Here is a 17509-nt window from a genome sequence, read left to right on the forward strand (position 1 = left end):
CAAATAGTTGGACACAACTGAGTGACTATCAATTTCACATTCTTGAACTGTTTATATATAAATTTTTCTTGACTAGAGCAGGGGTCAGGAAACTTTTTCTGTCATCTCCAGAAAGTAACTATTGTGGGCCAAGCCATCTGTGTCACAGTTGTTCAACTTTGTACCAAAGTAGCCATAGACCATATGTAATGATTGGGTTTGGCTGCACCTCCATAACACCTTAATAAAACAGCAGAGGGGTTGAATTGAGCCTAGGGCCATAGTTTGCCAACCCCTAGTTTAGAGCTCTGATGTTCCCTAAACAGTTGTTTGATACTTAGGGTCAATCCAATTGCTATGTTTACTCAAGCAGATTCAGTCTTCTTTAAAAAAATTGCAATATTGTTAGAACATATAACTTAGGGAGTTACCAAAATACTAACTGTCGGATATAGCGGTGACTTCCTCATTATGATATAACCAGCTGACGACAGGTGCGGGTGAGCTGCTGACTCGGCAAACTACTTCTGCATTCTCCCCTTGTTTGAACTCTTGAGGAGATACCACTTCTCTGAAAGTGAGTTTTTCTGTATAAGAAAGTAAAATAAACCAAAGAAGTATTATTGCTCATTCCCCTCAATAACATATTTCAGAATCCTTGTTTATGGATGCTGTGATAAAATAATTAGGTAAATTTAGATCACTTAAAATTTTACCAGACCATCTGATTCTCCTACCCGATAAATTCCCACCTCACTGAGAATAAAGTCCAAAGTCTTTATATTGCTATACAAGGTCCTGTATGAATTGGAGTCTACCTCATAATTTTTTTTAAAATAATTTTATTATGATAAATATATACAATATAAAATTTACCATCTTAACCCTTCTTAAGGGCATAGTTCAGTGGTATTCTCTTTTATTATTTTTTTTGCATATAATTTTTTTTATTTTTTTAATTTTAAAATCTTTGATTCTTACATGCATTCCCAAACATGAACCCCCCTCCCACCTCCCTCCCCATAACATCTCTCTGGTTTATAATAGCCAGGACATGAAAACAACCTAGATGTCCATCAGCAGATGAATGGATAAGAAAGCCGTGGTACATATACACAATGGAGTATTACTCAGCCGTTAAAAATAATTCATTTGAATCAGTTCTGATGAGATGGATGAAACTGGAGCCGATTATACCTCATAATTTTTGATCCTGATTTTTCTTCTCTCCTCCTAATCTCTACTCCAGGGAGTTCCTTGAACCCTCCAGATTTGTTCTCACTCTTGGGCATTTGCACTCTCTTAAATTCCAACAAATTTTTTGCCCAGTCTCCACATACAAAATAGGATTCTATAGCATATATATCTAGCATTTATACATTAGTTTTAGCTTCCTTTTTGTCTTCGGTTTCTACCTACTAAAATGTTAGCACCAAGTGGGCAGTGACATTTTCTGTTTTAGTCACTAATGAGTCTTTAAGAATTAGAATATTGTTTGCCATATAGTAGACATCCATAAGTGTATCAAATGAAGGCATGGATGTGGATATTTATGCTTAATAAGAAATTTTCACAAAGGTAATTCACTGTTCTTGCTAAGAAAAAAAAATTACCTTTACAAATAAAACACCAGGAATTTTCCTTTGTATCATTTCAAATGACCCTTCTTTCCAGATACTAGTCTATGAAATTATGTTTTCCATTTAGTTTTTTGTAATTTATGAAATTACTACAGCAAATGGGCATATAAAGAAGTAAAACATCCTTCTCTGAGGAGTTTAGAAGCTAAGAGGAGGGAGGAAAAAAGGTCAAATCAGGACAAACGACAACAATGTTCCAATAGATTGTTGTCATCTTAAGAGGAAGTATTGCTCTGGCACTCTTTTGGCTCTTTGTTCAACACAGCTGTAAAGAAGACATAACTTATGCACTAGCATTGTAAAACTTTTATAGTTTTTCACTGGTATAAACGCTAACTACCACAAATTAATTGCACGGTAATATTCTAGGCACATTGTGCATGAATTAATGTAGTCCTCAAAGCAACTCTATGTATGATGTAAGTACTACTATTATACCCATTTTATAAATGGAAATTGAAAACAGAGAGGGTATCCAATTGCTCAGGACCACAGAAATAAGTGATGGAACCTGGTTTCAAAACCAGGGAATCAATGATCTTCAGTTTTTTTAAGGATTCCTAAAAATAGGAATGAGGAATTAATCAATTTCAAGTCATAAAATGAGGTGTAAGTGTAGAAAACCTTGTTAATGAAAACACCTGGAGCTAAGAATCTGGTGGGAAATTATTCTTATTTATATGAGTTTTCAACTTTTTCTCTGTCTAAAGTCTATCAACTGATCCTTCCCCAGTTCTCATTCTAGACTGGTCACTGCTATCACACAGGATATTTTCTCTAGTCATGAGCTTTTAAAGTGAAAAAAGCATTCCAAATAAGTTCTGTAACACTAAATAAACTGTTGTCTATTACCTAACAGATTGTTAATGGAATCGGAAAACTAAAACTTTTTCATCTCTATTATTTACCCAATAGAATTGGCTCCATCTATATATTTATAATCCACTGCAACATTTTATCTATCTTATTTTAGAGATGTACTATGGTAAAATATAAATAAGCTGATATCTGTAAAAGTCTTATTATTACATTGTCCAGCACAAAGTTAGTTCTCAATGGGTACTAGCTTCTATTGTTAAGTGTATTTCAATTTGAATTTTTATAATAATTTATAATTTCAATCAATAAAACATAAATACATGACTTACGGTAAATTTCCAAAACGACTGTAGCTTCTTGTGTCTGTCCTTTGGCATCTGTTGCTTGGCAACGATATATCCCTGCATCTTCTATATTTGCATTGTAGATGGTTAATCTTGATCTAATACCTTCCTTTTGCACTGATACCCTCTGTGTTGAAATTATCTTCTCCCCTTGAGGATTATACCAATCTATACTTTCAGGTTCACCAATTGCTGCAGAGAGCCATAGAAAAGAAATGCTTGAAAATATGTTTCAAGTGTTTGTTTTGATATTGGCATTTACTATTATGTAACAACTTTAACAATGTAGAAAAAAAATGTAAACAGAAGACTCAAAATCTGAAAATCTTACAAAATTGAAAGTAAACACAAATGCTAGCACACATGTTCATCCTTATTTATCCAACACTGAGAATTAAATCTCGTCTGAGTAAGCAAAACCCATAGGAAATGGGTTTTCCAGTATGGTATTTAAGCTATGATAAGAGTAAATTTGGGGCTTCCCAGATGGCTCAGTGCTAAAGAATCTACCTGCAATGGAGGAGTCAAGGTTCAGTGACTGGATCAGGAAGATTCCCTGGAGAAGGGCATGGCAACCCACTCCAGTATTCTTGCCTAGAGAATCCTATGGACAGAGAAGCATGGCGAGCTACAGCCCATAGGGTTGTAAACAGTTGGACACTACTGAAGCTACTTAGCACTTACATAGTGTAAACTTTACCACAATGATCTATGGATTATTATTATCATAACAAGTACTGAAACTGGCTTGGCAACTGAGTCCAAATAACAGTTCATTTGATAGACATGTGTGTGCCTGTTTGCATCTGACTCTTTAAGACCCCATGGACTGTAGCCCACCAGGCTCCTCTGTTTGTGGTATTTCCCGGGCAAGAATAATGGAGTGTGTTGTCATTTCCTTCTCCAGGGGTCCTTCCCAACCCAGTAACTGAACCTGCATCTCTTGTGTCTCCTGCATTGGCAGGCAGATTGTTTACCCACTGAGCCATCTCCAGTAGACATAATCTAAATTGAAACACGATTATGAACATGCTTTCATCTGCTCAATTCTTTCTGATAGAGTCAGGAAATAGCACTCTCCCCACCATACAGCAGAGCTCATAAAAATGTAAATCTTCTATAAAATAAACTTTGGCTTTTGTTAACAGAATTTTGAATTAATCTCTCAAGTTGTTAAACTTGTATAGATAAGGCCAATGACTATTTTTCAAATGAATCTCTAATCTTCTCTTTTCCCAACTGAAATGAGTAATTTCATCAGTTGATTCTAAAACTGCTAACCATTTAATCATATGATAATTAGAATGTATTGAAACGATACTTATGGTGGTAGGCAATTACAGCCAAATCATTACAGGGTAAACATTTATTTAAGTTTTCCAATTCAGAATCTAGGTTATTATCCTCTTCATAAAAGCTGAAGCTTCCCATGTTTACTTTTAGACACCAAAAGGATGTATTTCACCTAATTGCTTGTGAGATAATTTGTGGAAGCAGCATGCACTATTAACTCAAAAGTATTGGGGAAAAATGCATAAAGTTAACTAACATCTTTTGGGAACTTTTTGAAGAAAATTGTTCCCTCTCATTCTCTTTTTCCCCAAAAAATGGCTTTAGAAACAAATTATCTTTCTTCCTATATCAAATTGGATATGATGAAGAAAAAAGTATGAAAGAAGTTTAGTTAAATTTTGAATAATCTTAGTTATGTTATATTCAGTTTTTCTAAATAGAACCATAAAACCATAGTAGTTACAGGGTAACTCATTTGGGGGAGGTACTTGCTTTAATTCCCTCTTCTTCCATCATGAATTGACAAAGGAATCATTTAAATGGGTATTTCTTTAAATTTGAGAAATACAAAATCCTCATTTTATACAGTGAATTATATAGGATATTTCTGTGAAATATTTTGAACATTTTAATTCTTAATGATATGGAAAAAATCATTATCATGGAGAGTTTATTCTGGATTTTCATAGTACAATCATAATTCTTTCTTTTTTTGGCAAATCCAATAAATAGTGATTCCCAATAAAAATGTCCATGTTATATTGCTGATAATACTGGGCTAGTGGGAAAATTAATAAATAGAACTAAATTTCTTTTCCTGAAAAGGTAACATAAAAATTCATACATGTGACACATTTGTGCTCATTTCTGTGAGGATATGACTGAGCTCTGCTGAGTCTTGGGACCTGGGACCCTTTCACTGAAATGCTTGCACCTGAAAAAATGTCTCCTAGAGTAACAGAATACAAAGAAACTATAAGGGACTAAAAGTAACTACAAGCACGTGCAGTTGCAGCAAATTGCGAACAAGATGCATAAAGACCAAATTCCAACTGCTACTTTTGAGGGAGTAAAAGCAGGGCACTACACATGACACCTGCATAGTGTATGACCTAGGCTACCTCTCTACAGTGACCCAGAAATTCACACCTACCCTCAAACCATTTAAAGGACCAGCTCACCCCACCTCAGAGAGCAAGCAAGGAAACTGTCACTCGTTTTCATATCCTAGTGTGTAGCAGAATTCGGGATAAAGCCCTGTTTGAATTTCTCATCTGGCCTCTTACCAATTTCTATTGACTAGAGTCAAAAAACCCAGTTCCATAACATGAGCACCTTCTAGTTCAATCTGAAGACATAGTTTTAGATGTCTCAGTGCAGGAAATTTTAGAATCATATCAATATATCACCACTGTGATAGAAAAATATATACAAGTGTTCTGATTTGTATAGGTTTCCCACATCTTTATTTTTAGATTTTTGCTTTACTAGTGCATTTAAGGTAAATAAGGTTTCTTCCAGGACAACAGTACAGCTCTTGGTTAATTTTCATTATATAAAAGGAAAAAAAAGAGTGCTTTATTAGTTTGCCTACTACTAAGAGCCAAACAGTAACACTGGATGACGTTAATTCATATTCTTAAATTATCTGTTAATTTAACTTATGAATTATCTATAGAAGCAATACATCATATGATTTATATTATAAAGATAATGCAAATCCAAGAAAATAATACAATGGATTGTATTTTTAAGTTCATAAAGATGATGCAAATCCAAGAATATAATAAAATTTGATTTTATTTTCAAATTCATTTTTTTAAACAATTTCATTTTTCTGTGGTTTTGTGATACAGCTGAGCTGGATGTGTGCATGTGTGCATTTGTGCATATAAAGTATGGATAAAGTTTAGAAACAAAGAGTTATATTTTTATGCCAAAGCTGTGTTGATATTAAAAAAAAAAAAAGATACTGAACCAATCTCTCCCTTACTTTCTGTTTTCCCATTTGCAAATATACAACAACATGTATCAACAGACCTATCAATTTAGACCTTTAAGAAGGCAAATTTATGAAGAACCAAGGCCTTTATTAGAGATTCATATGAATTGATAAGATTTTTAGATACTTTATTATAATTGCTTATATTTTTATTAATTGCAATAGTGAATTACATAAGTCATGCTATTCTCAAGACAACTTTTATAATGCATTTTGTCAGAAATACATATTCAATTCAGTTTTATAATTGCTAAATTATAATCATGAAAGAAAACAATTTTAAAATGTATTAAAACACAATTTGGCACTACATGAATATTTTAAAACTTTATATATGAAGTCCTTTATGCATGAAAATTAGTATTATCTATCTAAATAGCTGTGTTCATTTGTGAGTTTTACATATTGAATAAAAATTTGTTGCTTAAGTAGAACCATATAATTTCCCATAGGCATTATGATATATTTCTAAACAAAATGATTCAATTATAACATATAAATTTATTCTAATATTACTATTTAGAGGGAAATATTTACATTTATTTAAAAGTTATCATGCATACATTATATTTTCTAAGTTATCTTCAAAACAGTTTGTTTGACAGTCAAGATTAGTAACTGGAAAGTAATAAATAAAATTCATAGTGCTTAATATGTAAAATGTGCTTATTAACAATTTTCCAACCATTATAAGTCCAATGATAATATACAATTTTATTTCTAGAGAACTGATATTTTAACTATTAAATTACTCAGTATATTATATAACTAACTGAAGAATGAAACAAGCTATCTGAAAATATTTGTAGAAATACATACCTGTACATGTGAAGAATTTAGATTCACCCACACTAAGCTCTACTTTGCTAAGTGAAATTGTCACTTGAAGAAGAGCTGAAAGAAAATATTTGAGTAAAATTAATTTTCCTTTTAGACATGAATGCTAAAATATTAACACATCATGTCTATATCACATGATCTAAACAGCAATTATTTATCCTTTCATGCTTTTATTACCTGCAAAGAGAAATGAAAGTTTACAAAACACAATCTAACAAATTATACCCATTATATCACTATGCACTTTACAACCAGGGCAAATAGAAGACATATTCAGGCTCTGTTGAAATTTTGAGAAAATTCATACTCAGACAACTGTTCCATATTCACAGGCTAGGCCTTACGTGTGCTACCAGATTGGGCAACAGCTAGAGAAAATTTTTGCTCAAAATTTGGAAACTTGCTTAAAAAGAGTACACCCTACACTGCTATTACAATAATTAAAACTATAAGTGAAGTACTTTTTGACTAACTGCTAAAATATTTCCATGAAAGAAAACAAACATGTGGAAGAGAGGGGATACTAAATAAAGAGAGGGGAATAAGCTTTTTCCTTTCTTTCCCCCCACAAAATAAATAAGTTAATTGAAGTAACCAGAGAAATGGTAATAAAATAGAGAAGATATTCAAAAAGTTTATTGTCAGATTTGGAATAAAACATGTATGCTATCATGTAAGAAACGAATCGCCAGTCTACGTTAGACACAGGATAAAGGAGGCTTGGGGCTGGTGCACAGGGATGATCCAGAGAGATGATATGGGGCGGGAAGTGGGAGGGGGGTTCAGGACTGGGAACTCATGTACACCCATGGCTGATTCAAGTCAATGTATGGCAAAACCAATACAGTATTATAAAGCAAAATAAAGTCAAAATAAAAATTAAAAAAAAAGATATAGGTAGCAAGTAATCACATGAAAAGGGGCTTGACCTCATTAGTCATTGGGAAAATGCAAATCAAAACTACAATGAGAAACGACACACACACACACACACACAAAAAAAAGCTGAATATTCTAAGATCAGAAGATAATTAAAATTATGCTTTAACATAAATTATAAGATTTATGTTTATAATAATATGTCAAGACAGTGTGACCATGCCCTAAAACACTGTTCCACCATCCTTTGCTCCCAGAAATGCATAGCTAACCTTTTCAGAAAAAGAACTGACTCCAAAAAGATCCTGATGCTGGGGAAGATTGAAAGATTGAGGGCAGAAGGAGAAGGGGGTGACAGAGAATAAAATGGTTGGATGGCATCACTGACTGGATGGACATTTTGAACAAACTCCAGCAGTTGGTGATGGACAGGGAAGCCTATTGTGCTGCAGTCCATGGGGTCCCAGAGTCAGACGCAACTGAACTGAACTGAACTGAACTGAACCTTTTCAGGAAAGTAATGGTGCTTCAAGGAAAAAAATAATAATAATAATGAAGAAAACTTTGAAAATTAGAGTATAAGCCTACATTGGGGATTTGTGGATCATAGTAACTGAAAGGCTCAAAGATTGCAGAGGATGGATCCAAGCTTGCTGAGAAGAGGGGATGCTACAGAACATCACCAAACACTGGACCAGAATAAGATTCACCCTTAGTGTTAAGAAGGGTATAGAATAAACTAGCCCACTGGCAAAAGGAAACGACCAGGATAGTTGGCTCTTTTGGCCTGTGTAAAGGAAAAATGTTTCTCCTTAAAGAGGTTAACCATGGTTCTACCATATCCTAGATTTGGAATTTTGAAATTGTAAATACATGTTCTTTGGGAAACCCCAAGCTGAAAATTAACTTATAAAGCTGTTTCATATATAGGGCTCAGGGCTACAAGGCAGAAACAAACACAAAATCCCTTCATAATCAGTCCCGACTCCAGAAGATTTTCATAAATGAACCTCTCTTCAAACTTAATTCACACTATGACATTATAAAATACATGGTGAAATAAGGTACTATGAGCATGAGTTAGTTGAAATAACCTAGAGGATAAATATATCCATGAAATTTAAGAAAAAATATATTAGACTAAGGATGTAACTAACATACCTATGTTGACAATGTTTAAAGAAAATGTGAAATCAAAAATATGAGAAAGGAAGAAAATATTTATCAGCCAAAACTTGTCATACATGTTATTTAAACTCTTTAAAATAATTCCTTGTATGTCCCATACATGATTGATGAATCCTTTTTCTGGAAAACTACCTGAGAAACAGGATGGGCTACATAGCTCTCTTCTCTCCTGTCAGTCTTGGTCCATTTTTATTAATAATTTCATCAACACTCAGAGAGTACTTATATGATAGGTGCTCAAAAAGTGTTCTAGTAAGTCTAATATTTCAGAGAGAAACATGTTAAGAAGAACAAAGAATCAGAATAGGAAGAAAATTGGAAGAACCAAGGAAGTGTGTTAGTCATTCAGTCAAGTCTGACTCTCTGTGATCCCATGACCTGTAGCTGGCAAGGTTCCTCTGTCCCTGGGATTTCCCAGGCAAGAATACTGGAGTGCCATTTCCTTCTTCAAGGGATCTTTCAGACCCAGTGTTCGAATGCAGGTACCCTGCATTGGAGGTGGATACTTTACTGTCTGAGCCACCAGGGAAGCCCCGAATGAAGGAACAAGAGAGTATCTATTATAAACATTGTCAATTCTAGTGAGAATTGACAGAAGAAGACTTTTTCTTTGGAGAATTAACTAATCCCCAATGAGGACAATAGAATCAAACTGTAGACAAAGTTAAGGAATTTGAGATTGGCCTCTTAAGAAATTATATCTGTAGAAATGTGTAGAGTTTGAGGGGATCCACAATTCTGGACATGGGACTTTACAAACTGGGAAAGGTTTACTCATACCTATGGATAGAGATAGAAAAAAAGGTGATATGATTGGAAGAAGGGAATTGTAATTTTTCTTATTCTCTTTTCACTACTTATACTTGCTCCTTTTAGATATCATCTTATTTCATGACACCAATTTCCTTTTCTCTTTGGTTCTCCAGTCTATGCTTTCCCGTAGTTGAAACTTACAATTTCTAATTCTCAACAAGCATTCAGTTGAATAGCATATTTTAATTTTAAATTCTCCATGTTCAAAATGAACACTTAACCCTTGCATCAACAATTGCTAACTGTTGACTATTCAATTTTTGGTCATCACCAATCAATTGTAAAGTCTTAGATATATAACCTCTGAAATATTACTTGTATGCATTCTTGTTTATTTCCAACACTGTTTCCCTAATGCATGCACTCACTTATTTGTAACCTGAGATATGTCTTCTAATCTGAGAGAGTGATGTATCAAATTCTGTATTTCTTTTTCTGACATATCTCTTCAATGTTTCTCCCCATGAGAATTTCCTCAGGTTGCTGCAAGTGTACATTTCAAAAACTGTTTAATTTCACCTGCCTACTCAAAAATCTCCAAAGTGCATTTGTTTTATTCAGTTAATTAGTTATCGTGTACATTTTAATTGAAAGAAAACTAATTTTTCCAAGTTTATTTCCAACTGTTCCTAAATACTTTTGCAGCTGTAGACAACTACAATTAACCATCCTCCATTTCCCCACTGACTCACACTTCCTCACCAGTGTACTTTTGTGCAAACTATTTCCTTTGCCATCTCCCTTTCTCTAATCTCCACATGGCTGGCAACATTCTATCTTCAAAATAAAACTAAAGTATCAATAACTTTTCAAGATATTCTTAGATAGTTCCATTTATAACATCAACAAATAAATGTCTTTGATCCAGAAGCATGTTCACTAAACGAAGGAAATGTATATTGTTGATAATGATATGTGTGTTGGAGAAGATTCTTGAGAGTTCCTTGGACTGTAAGGGGATCCAACCAGTCCATCCTAAAGATCAGTCCTGGGTGTTCATTGGAAGGACTGATGTTGGAGCTGAAACTCCAATACTTTGGCCACCTCATGCAAAGAGCTAACTCATTGGAAAAGACCCTGATGCTGGGAAAGATTGAGGGCAGGAGGAGAAGGGGACGACAGAGGATGAGATGTTTGGATGGCATCACCAACTCAATGGACATGGGTTTAGGTGGACTCCAGGAGTTGGTGATGGACAAGGAGGCCTGAAGTGCTACGGTTCATGCGGTTGCAGAGTCAGACATGACTGAGCAACTGAACTGAGTATGTGTGTTAATTGCTCAGTTGTGTCTGACTCTTGTGACCCCAAGGATTGTAGCCAGCCAGGCTCCTCTGTCCATGGGATTTTCCAAGGAAGAATATTGGAGTGGATTGCCATTTCCTCCTCCAGGGGATCTTCCCAACCCTGGGATCGAACCTTCATCTCCTGTGTCTCTTGCATTGCAGGCATATTCTTTACCCACTGAGCCATCAAGGAACTCTTCTCTACTATATTTAAATGTAAACTTATAGAAGGGAAAGCTCATCACTCTCACTTATATTTCTCCTAAAGTGATAATATATATAAATGCATGGCAGAATAATGAAAATACATTTCACCAAGAGTTTATCCTACACTGGGTACAGAACACTGACAGTACTGACAATGTAAAATTTTCGAATCACTTCACCAACTTAAATTGAGTTTAAAGATATTAGAATTTTTGAGAAATGCCAATTCTTACTTAAGCAATTTCCAGTTTGATCTTTGGAGCTTACAGAAAAGACAAAACTTGAAAGATGCAGCCATTTTAAAAGCCAAACAATACACAATGGAGTATTACTCAGCCGTAAAAAAGAATTCATTTGAATCAGTTCTGATGAGATGGATGAAACTGGAGCCGATTATACAGAGTGAAGTAAGCCAGAAAGAAAAACACCAATACAGTATACTAACACATATATATGGAATTTAGGAAGATGGCAATGACGACCCTGTATGCAAGACAGGAAAGAGACACAGATGTGTATAACGGACCTTTGGACTCAGAGGGAGAGGGAGAGGGTGGGATGATTGGGGAGAATGACATTCTAACATGTATACTATCATGTAAGAATTGAATCGCCAGTCTATGTCTGACGCAGGATGCAGCATGCTTGGGGCTGGTGCATGGGGATGACCCAGAGAGATGTTATGGGGAGGGAGGTGGGAGGGGGGTTCATGCTTGGGAACGCATGTAAGAATTAAAGATATTAAAATTAAAAAAATTAAAAACTAAAAAAAATAAAAAATAAAAAAAAATAAATTTAAAAAAAAAAAAGCCAAACACATGTAGGCATTTAAAAAGTTCTGAACAATTTTACACAGATTTGCTAATGGGTATAATAAATAACATATTCATTGCAATAAAATGTAATTAATCTTGAAATTGATTCGTTAATTTATATTAAAACACATGGTTAATTTTCATTCTATACAAACTATCAATTCATCCATTAATCAAGACCATATTTTTATGGACATTTTGGTGACTGGGCACATTGGCTATAAATCAGGGAATAAAAGTATATAATAAAAAGACAACACATAATTCTCTAGTTTAATAAATTTCTGAAAGGCTGAAAGTGAAAGTGAAGTTGCTCAGTCGTGTCCGACTCTTTGTGACCCCATGGACTGTAGCCTACCAGGCTCCTCCATCCATGGGATTCTCCAGGCAGGAATACTGGAGTGGGTTGCCATTTCCTTCTCCAGGGGATCTTCCTGACCCAGGGATCGAACCCAGGTCCCCCACATTGCAGGCAGATGCTTTAACCTCTGAACCACCAGGGAATCCTGAAAGGCTAGATTTACTCTAATTGACCCCCACAGATACATTAAAACATGTGCAGATTAGGAAAAAGCTTGAAGAACTAAAAATTAAGGTCATGCCTTAATCATTGTTCTAGATTGCCAGGAGCCACCACGGGATATCCCACCCATGACAAAAGTCATGTGGAAGAGAACTGTTAAGCAAGGCTTCAGAACTCAAGGGGTTCCCTAGGCTTTGGAGCATTTACCCCCAAACCAGAATCTGTCTGTTTCACTATTCCATGACTTTCACCAACTCCTCTGACATTAACAGGGGGCTATTCCTGACCACCTTTCTCTGGAAAAAATTAACTTAGGGCTATAGCTAATAAGTCTCTTGGACATGAGAAAAATATTTCAAATCAAACTGCTCTGTTAGCATTATAGCTTGCTTGGCAGGTATATCCAGACTCTCGCAGCTATGCATATGATTATTTACAGCCTCCCAACTGTGAGAGGCACAGAAAGCCTAAAACATAGAGCCTTTCAAAGGGTTAAAAGTTATTAGAGTAGTGTTAATGTAGGATTTCATTATTGGGCCAATGCTTGTTGCTAAGTTCCCATATCTCTTATCCACTGTGCACGTGGGAGTGCATTAGTTAACATAGTTAGAAAATAAGAAAAACAAGTGTAGCCTTAAAATTAACCACATCAGACTTTTGAGCTAATTGGTTCTTTCTTGTAACTCACTACACCTTTGCTCCGAGAAAAATGTAACTTATTTAATACTTTTTGAGGCTGACATAGATTAAACATATAAGAAAAAACATTTCAAGGAAAAATAGGTTTTTTGGTTAAACAGCCTTTATCAAAAGAGGGTCATAAAATGTTCACAGGCCTTCAAGGCCAAAAGACAACGTACACAATATTGTTTTTGAGAAAGGTTTGCGAAGTAATCCTGGTTTTGATAAAGACAAAACAGATGTAATGTTTGGGCTGACTCTGTATGACTTTGCATCTTTCATTTCCCTCCATGTATAAGACAAGGTATAAAAGTACCTTTTAAAAATAAAGCTATTGGGCCTTGCTTGAAGAAGCTTGGTCACCCCGTGTTTTTCTTTTTTTTGCTCTTTTTTTCTCTTACTTGCTTTTTCAGACTGCTCCCTTGGAGCATAGAGGCTCCCTGCGTTCACTTATCTGCCCGGGTTTCTAAGACCTGAACGGGAAGACGTTCTGCGTCTTCACTCCCTCGGGAGACTGGGAAGGCACCTTTGGCCTCCGCGAACAGGGCAAACTTCTTGTCTCGAAGTTTTATTGGCTTTCTATGTAAACCAAGAAATATCAGCCTCTTTCTCTCTTCTATTTTCTTATCGACAACAATCTTTCCTTCTCTCTTTCTAAATCATCCGCTGACGCCATTTTTCCTTCAGGTTCCCCTGGATCCTGCGGGGGCTGGACCCCGACACTAGATATTCAACATCATTTTTGGTGACCATTCTTGACCTATGGTTACCTCCCCCAGAGGAAGATACAAATGGTACAAAATGACCTTCCCCAGAGTCTTTGCACCTAAATGCCAGAAGAAAATGAAATAATCTTCTAATGACAATGTTGTGTTCAGAGAAAACTGGTCAGGATTGATATATTTATATCTATCCAGTTAACTTCACCTTCATTTCTGGTATTTCAATTTAGGCACTAAAAATAAATAAATAATGAGAGTTGATAGCGAAATAGGGTCTTTATGTCATTCGAAAAAAAAAAAAAACCACTAAATATTTGAAATTAAAATATTTGTTTAGGTTTGAGTGGAATTTGAGTAATAAAATGGCATTCACTGATGCTGAAAAATCCAATCTGGATATTTTACTCTTCTTATGTATTGGGAATAGGTGTAATACCTTTGAAGAAATTGAGAAAGGTATAATGTTACATAGATTGATTCACTTGATATAAGCAACATTATTGAGTAAATGACAGAATTACTTAACAATCAATCATAATTTTGTATTAAAATTGGTATTGGATAGTCAGAATGCCAGTGTTCACATGAGAGTCTCATTTAAAGTAAGAAAACATTTTATACTCACAGCCTGAAGAATGCATTCATGACAAATATGTCTTTTTTGAACTACCCTCAAATAAGGAAATGCAGTACTATCTTAAATGTAGAATTGGGTAAACTAAAAATTATTTGCCAAAATCAGTAAGTATTTATTGAATACATGCATTTTGAAAATCACTCTTTTAAGATGCTTCGGTACATAAAATAATGTCATAGTTTCTAATGTCAAAGTATTTCTACTTTATTTGGTAAGGCAAAAATGCTACATAAAAAGAAGAATGGTAAAACAAGATGATGTGTATCAATTATGGCCATTATGACATTTATGGTAAAGAAGGATGCATAGGACAATAAAACTGGGGGTGGCGGGGAAAGCTGGAGTAGATATTGTAATAGAAGGACAGAAAGAGGATAGCCACTCCAAGTAAGAAATACATGTTGGTGGACATTCCAGTTAAGGCAAAAATGTTCAAGGGGTATTCAGGGAATAATTGTTGTTGTTCAGTCACTAAGTTGTGTCTCACTCTTTGCCACCCCATGGACTGCAGCATACCAGGCTTCCCTGTCCTTCACTATTTCCTGGAGTTTGTTCAAATTCATTTCCGTTGTGTTGGAGACGCTATCCAACCATCTCATCTTCTGTTGCCTCTTTCTCCTCTTTCCTTAAATCTTTCCAAGCATCAGTGTCTTTCCAAATAGTATATCAATATAGATGAAGTTGATCTCATGTAGAATTATGGTCATATATTATAATTGGAGAAATAATTTTGAAAGTACATTAGAGGATCTCAAAAGCCATGATAAAAATTCTGGACATATTTTTGTCATTATTTGTAAATAGAAACAAAATTGGCATTTAGTAAAGATTAGTCAGAAGATAGAATAATTGACAACTGAATTTCAAGGAAAAGCACTTTACGGTATATTATGATGAATATTGCGTTGACTGTTGGTAAAGAACACAGAAAGGTAGGAAAGGATGGAACAACAACAAAGAAATCAAAATAAGAATTACCTCCCGATCAACTAGAACATTACTGAAAATGGAAAAAAAGTAAAAATGTTAAGGTTTTCTACTTCAGTGAAACAAGCATCAACAACATGAAAAAGAATTTCAGGAGAAGAACTAATGGAAGGGAAAATATGGAGAAATAATTTTTATCATAAATGAAAATTACTCCTCAAAATAGAACCTAGACAACATTTTAGGAAAAATTAATGTTATCATAACAAAGTTTAAGTGAATATTTGCAATTTAAGTAAGCATGCATATTAAATAGCAGATATTCAAAGAAAATTTTCTCAGTTTACAGAAGTAAAATATAATGAAGTCATTGGCATTTCTAAGATCCATCAAGGGACCAAGAGAGCCTGTTGCAATTTGATACAATATTTAACAGTGACATTTAAATGGCCAGTTTATTACCTGCTGAAATTTTAAAACTGACAATTTACTCTCCCACATGCCTGACACAAAGCACAGTTAGATTCACTCAAAATTCTAACAGAGAGGCACAGATAACTTAAGGCACTGATTTATCTTAGAAGGATGACTTGTATCATTTTCAAGCAAGCAATTTTTTCCCCAAGCTTTCACATCAAGGGGCTTCCCTCATAGCTCAATTGGTAAAGAATCCGCCTGCAATGCAGGATACCCCAGTTCAATTCCTGGATTGGGAAGATCCACTGGAGAAGGAATAGGCTATCCACTCCAGTATTCTTGTGCTTCCCTTGTGGCTCAGCTGGTAAGAATCCACCTGCAGTGTGGGAAACCTGGGTTCAGTCCCTGCGTTGGGAAGATCCCCTGGAAAAGGGAAAGGCTACTAACTCCAGTATTCTGGCCTGGAGAATCCATGGACTTTATAGTCCATGGAGTAGCAAAGAGTCAGACACAACTGAGCGACTTTCACTTTAACTTTCCACATCAAGGGAGTTAACAGAACTAAGATATCTAATAACTATATAATCTTTCAAAGAGTCTTATTCTTATGATTTAAAAGAAGGAACATTTAAATTATTGATTAAATCAAATGAAAATGATTTCCTCATTTTTCATTAAAATCATTTTTAAATTGTATCCACTTTGAGCATTATGCCTATAACTTATTAATTATTTACTTTTTATTACTGAATTTTCATGTCAATATATTAAAGCCATCTATGTATGATCTTGTTGATTCACTTAAATTGCTACAATGTTTGTGAAAACTCAGAACTTTTGGAACACTTAAAAGAGAAATATTCTATCATCAAACATTTTAGGAATTTTGATGGCTGTGAACATTTGATCAAAACTTTTTTTTTTTTGATAAATGTTTCACCTAAGTTTACCAAGACAAAGGTAAACACTTTAGTGTAATTCCTTTCCATCACTGTGCTTTTTTCATATTTGAGCTCAAGTGTCTTCAATATTCCTATATTAATTTAGTAAAATAAATATCTCCGTTGTTAGATCATGTGAATCTTTTTAAGAGCAACTGGTCAACCTGCTTAATGATTCTTTTTCTATTGACTTCTTCCTGTTAAGCTATAGACACTACAGTTTTCATTCTAAAAAAAAAAAAACAATAAATGAAAAAAAAATAAGAGAGTCAAATATAAAAAGAAAGCCCTTCTTGTCTCTCAGATTACTATGGTATATTCTACTTTGTTTCATTACATTAATTTTCCAAGAAAGGAAAAAAGAAAATAAAATAAAGAAAAACAATCAAGGTCGCCATTTTTTATTCTAAGACAAGTTACTTTTTACTTCATATTCAACTAATAAGCTTGCTGTTCCTAAGGTCAAACATAAACTTCTAATTTTCAAATCCAGTAACAATTTTCAGATTTCATTTTTTATTTGATTTAATAAAGGATGAGATACTGCTATGTGTGTGT

At 34.5% G+C, this 17509-nt stretch overlaps 1 protein-coding gene across 2 annotated transcripts in view; it reads right to left on the minus strand.

Moving 5' to 3' along the window:
* The window catches only part of NCAM2 (neural cell adhesion molecule 2), a 607059-nt gene that overhangs the window by 248826 nt on the left and 340724 nt on the right, over positions 1-17509 (minus strand). For both annotated transcript variants that reach the window (XM_042230005.2, XM_042230008.2), the window contains exons 2-4: positions 6897-6971; positions 2768-2974; positions 423-566 (exon numbers count right to left, since the gene is read on the minus strand). In XM_042230005.2, coding sequence (XP_042085939.1) covers positions 423-566; positions 2768-2974; positions 6897-6971 — 426 coding nt within the window. The remainder of the gene's footprint in view (positions 1-422; positions 567-2767; positions 2975-6896; positions 6972-17509) is intronic.

Source organism: Ovis aries, chromosome 1, assembly GCF_016772045.2.
Source record: "Ovis aries strain OAR_USU_Benz2616 breed Rambouillet chromosome 1, ARS-UI_Ramb_v3.0, whole genome shotgun sequence".
NCBI classification, from domain to species: Eukaryota; Metazoa; Chordata; class Mammalia; order Artiodactyla; family Bovidae; genus Ovis; species Ovis aries.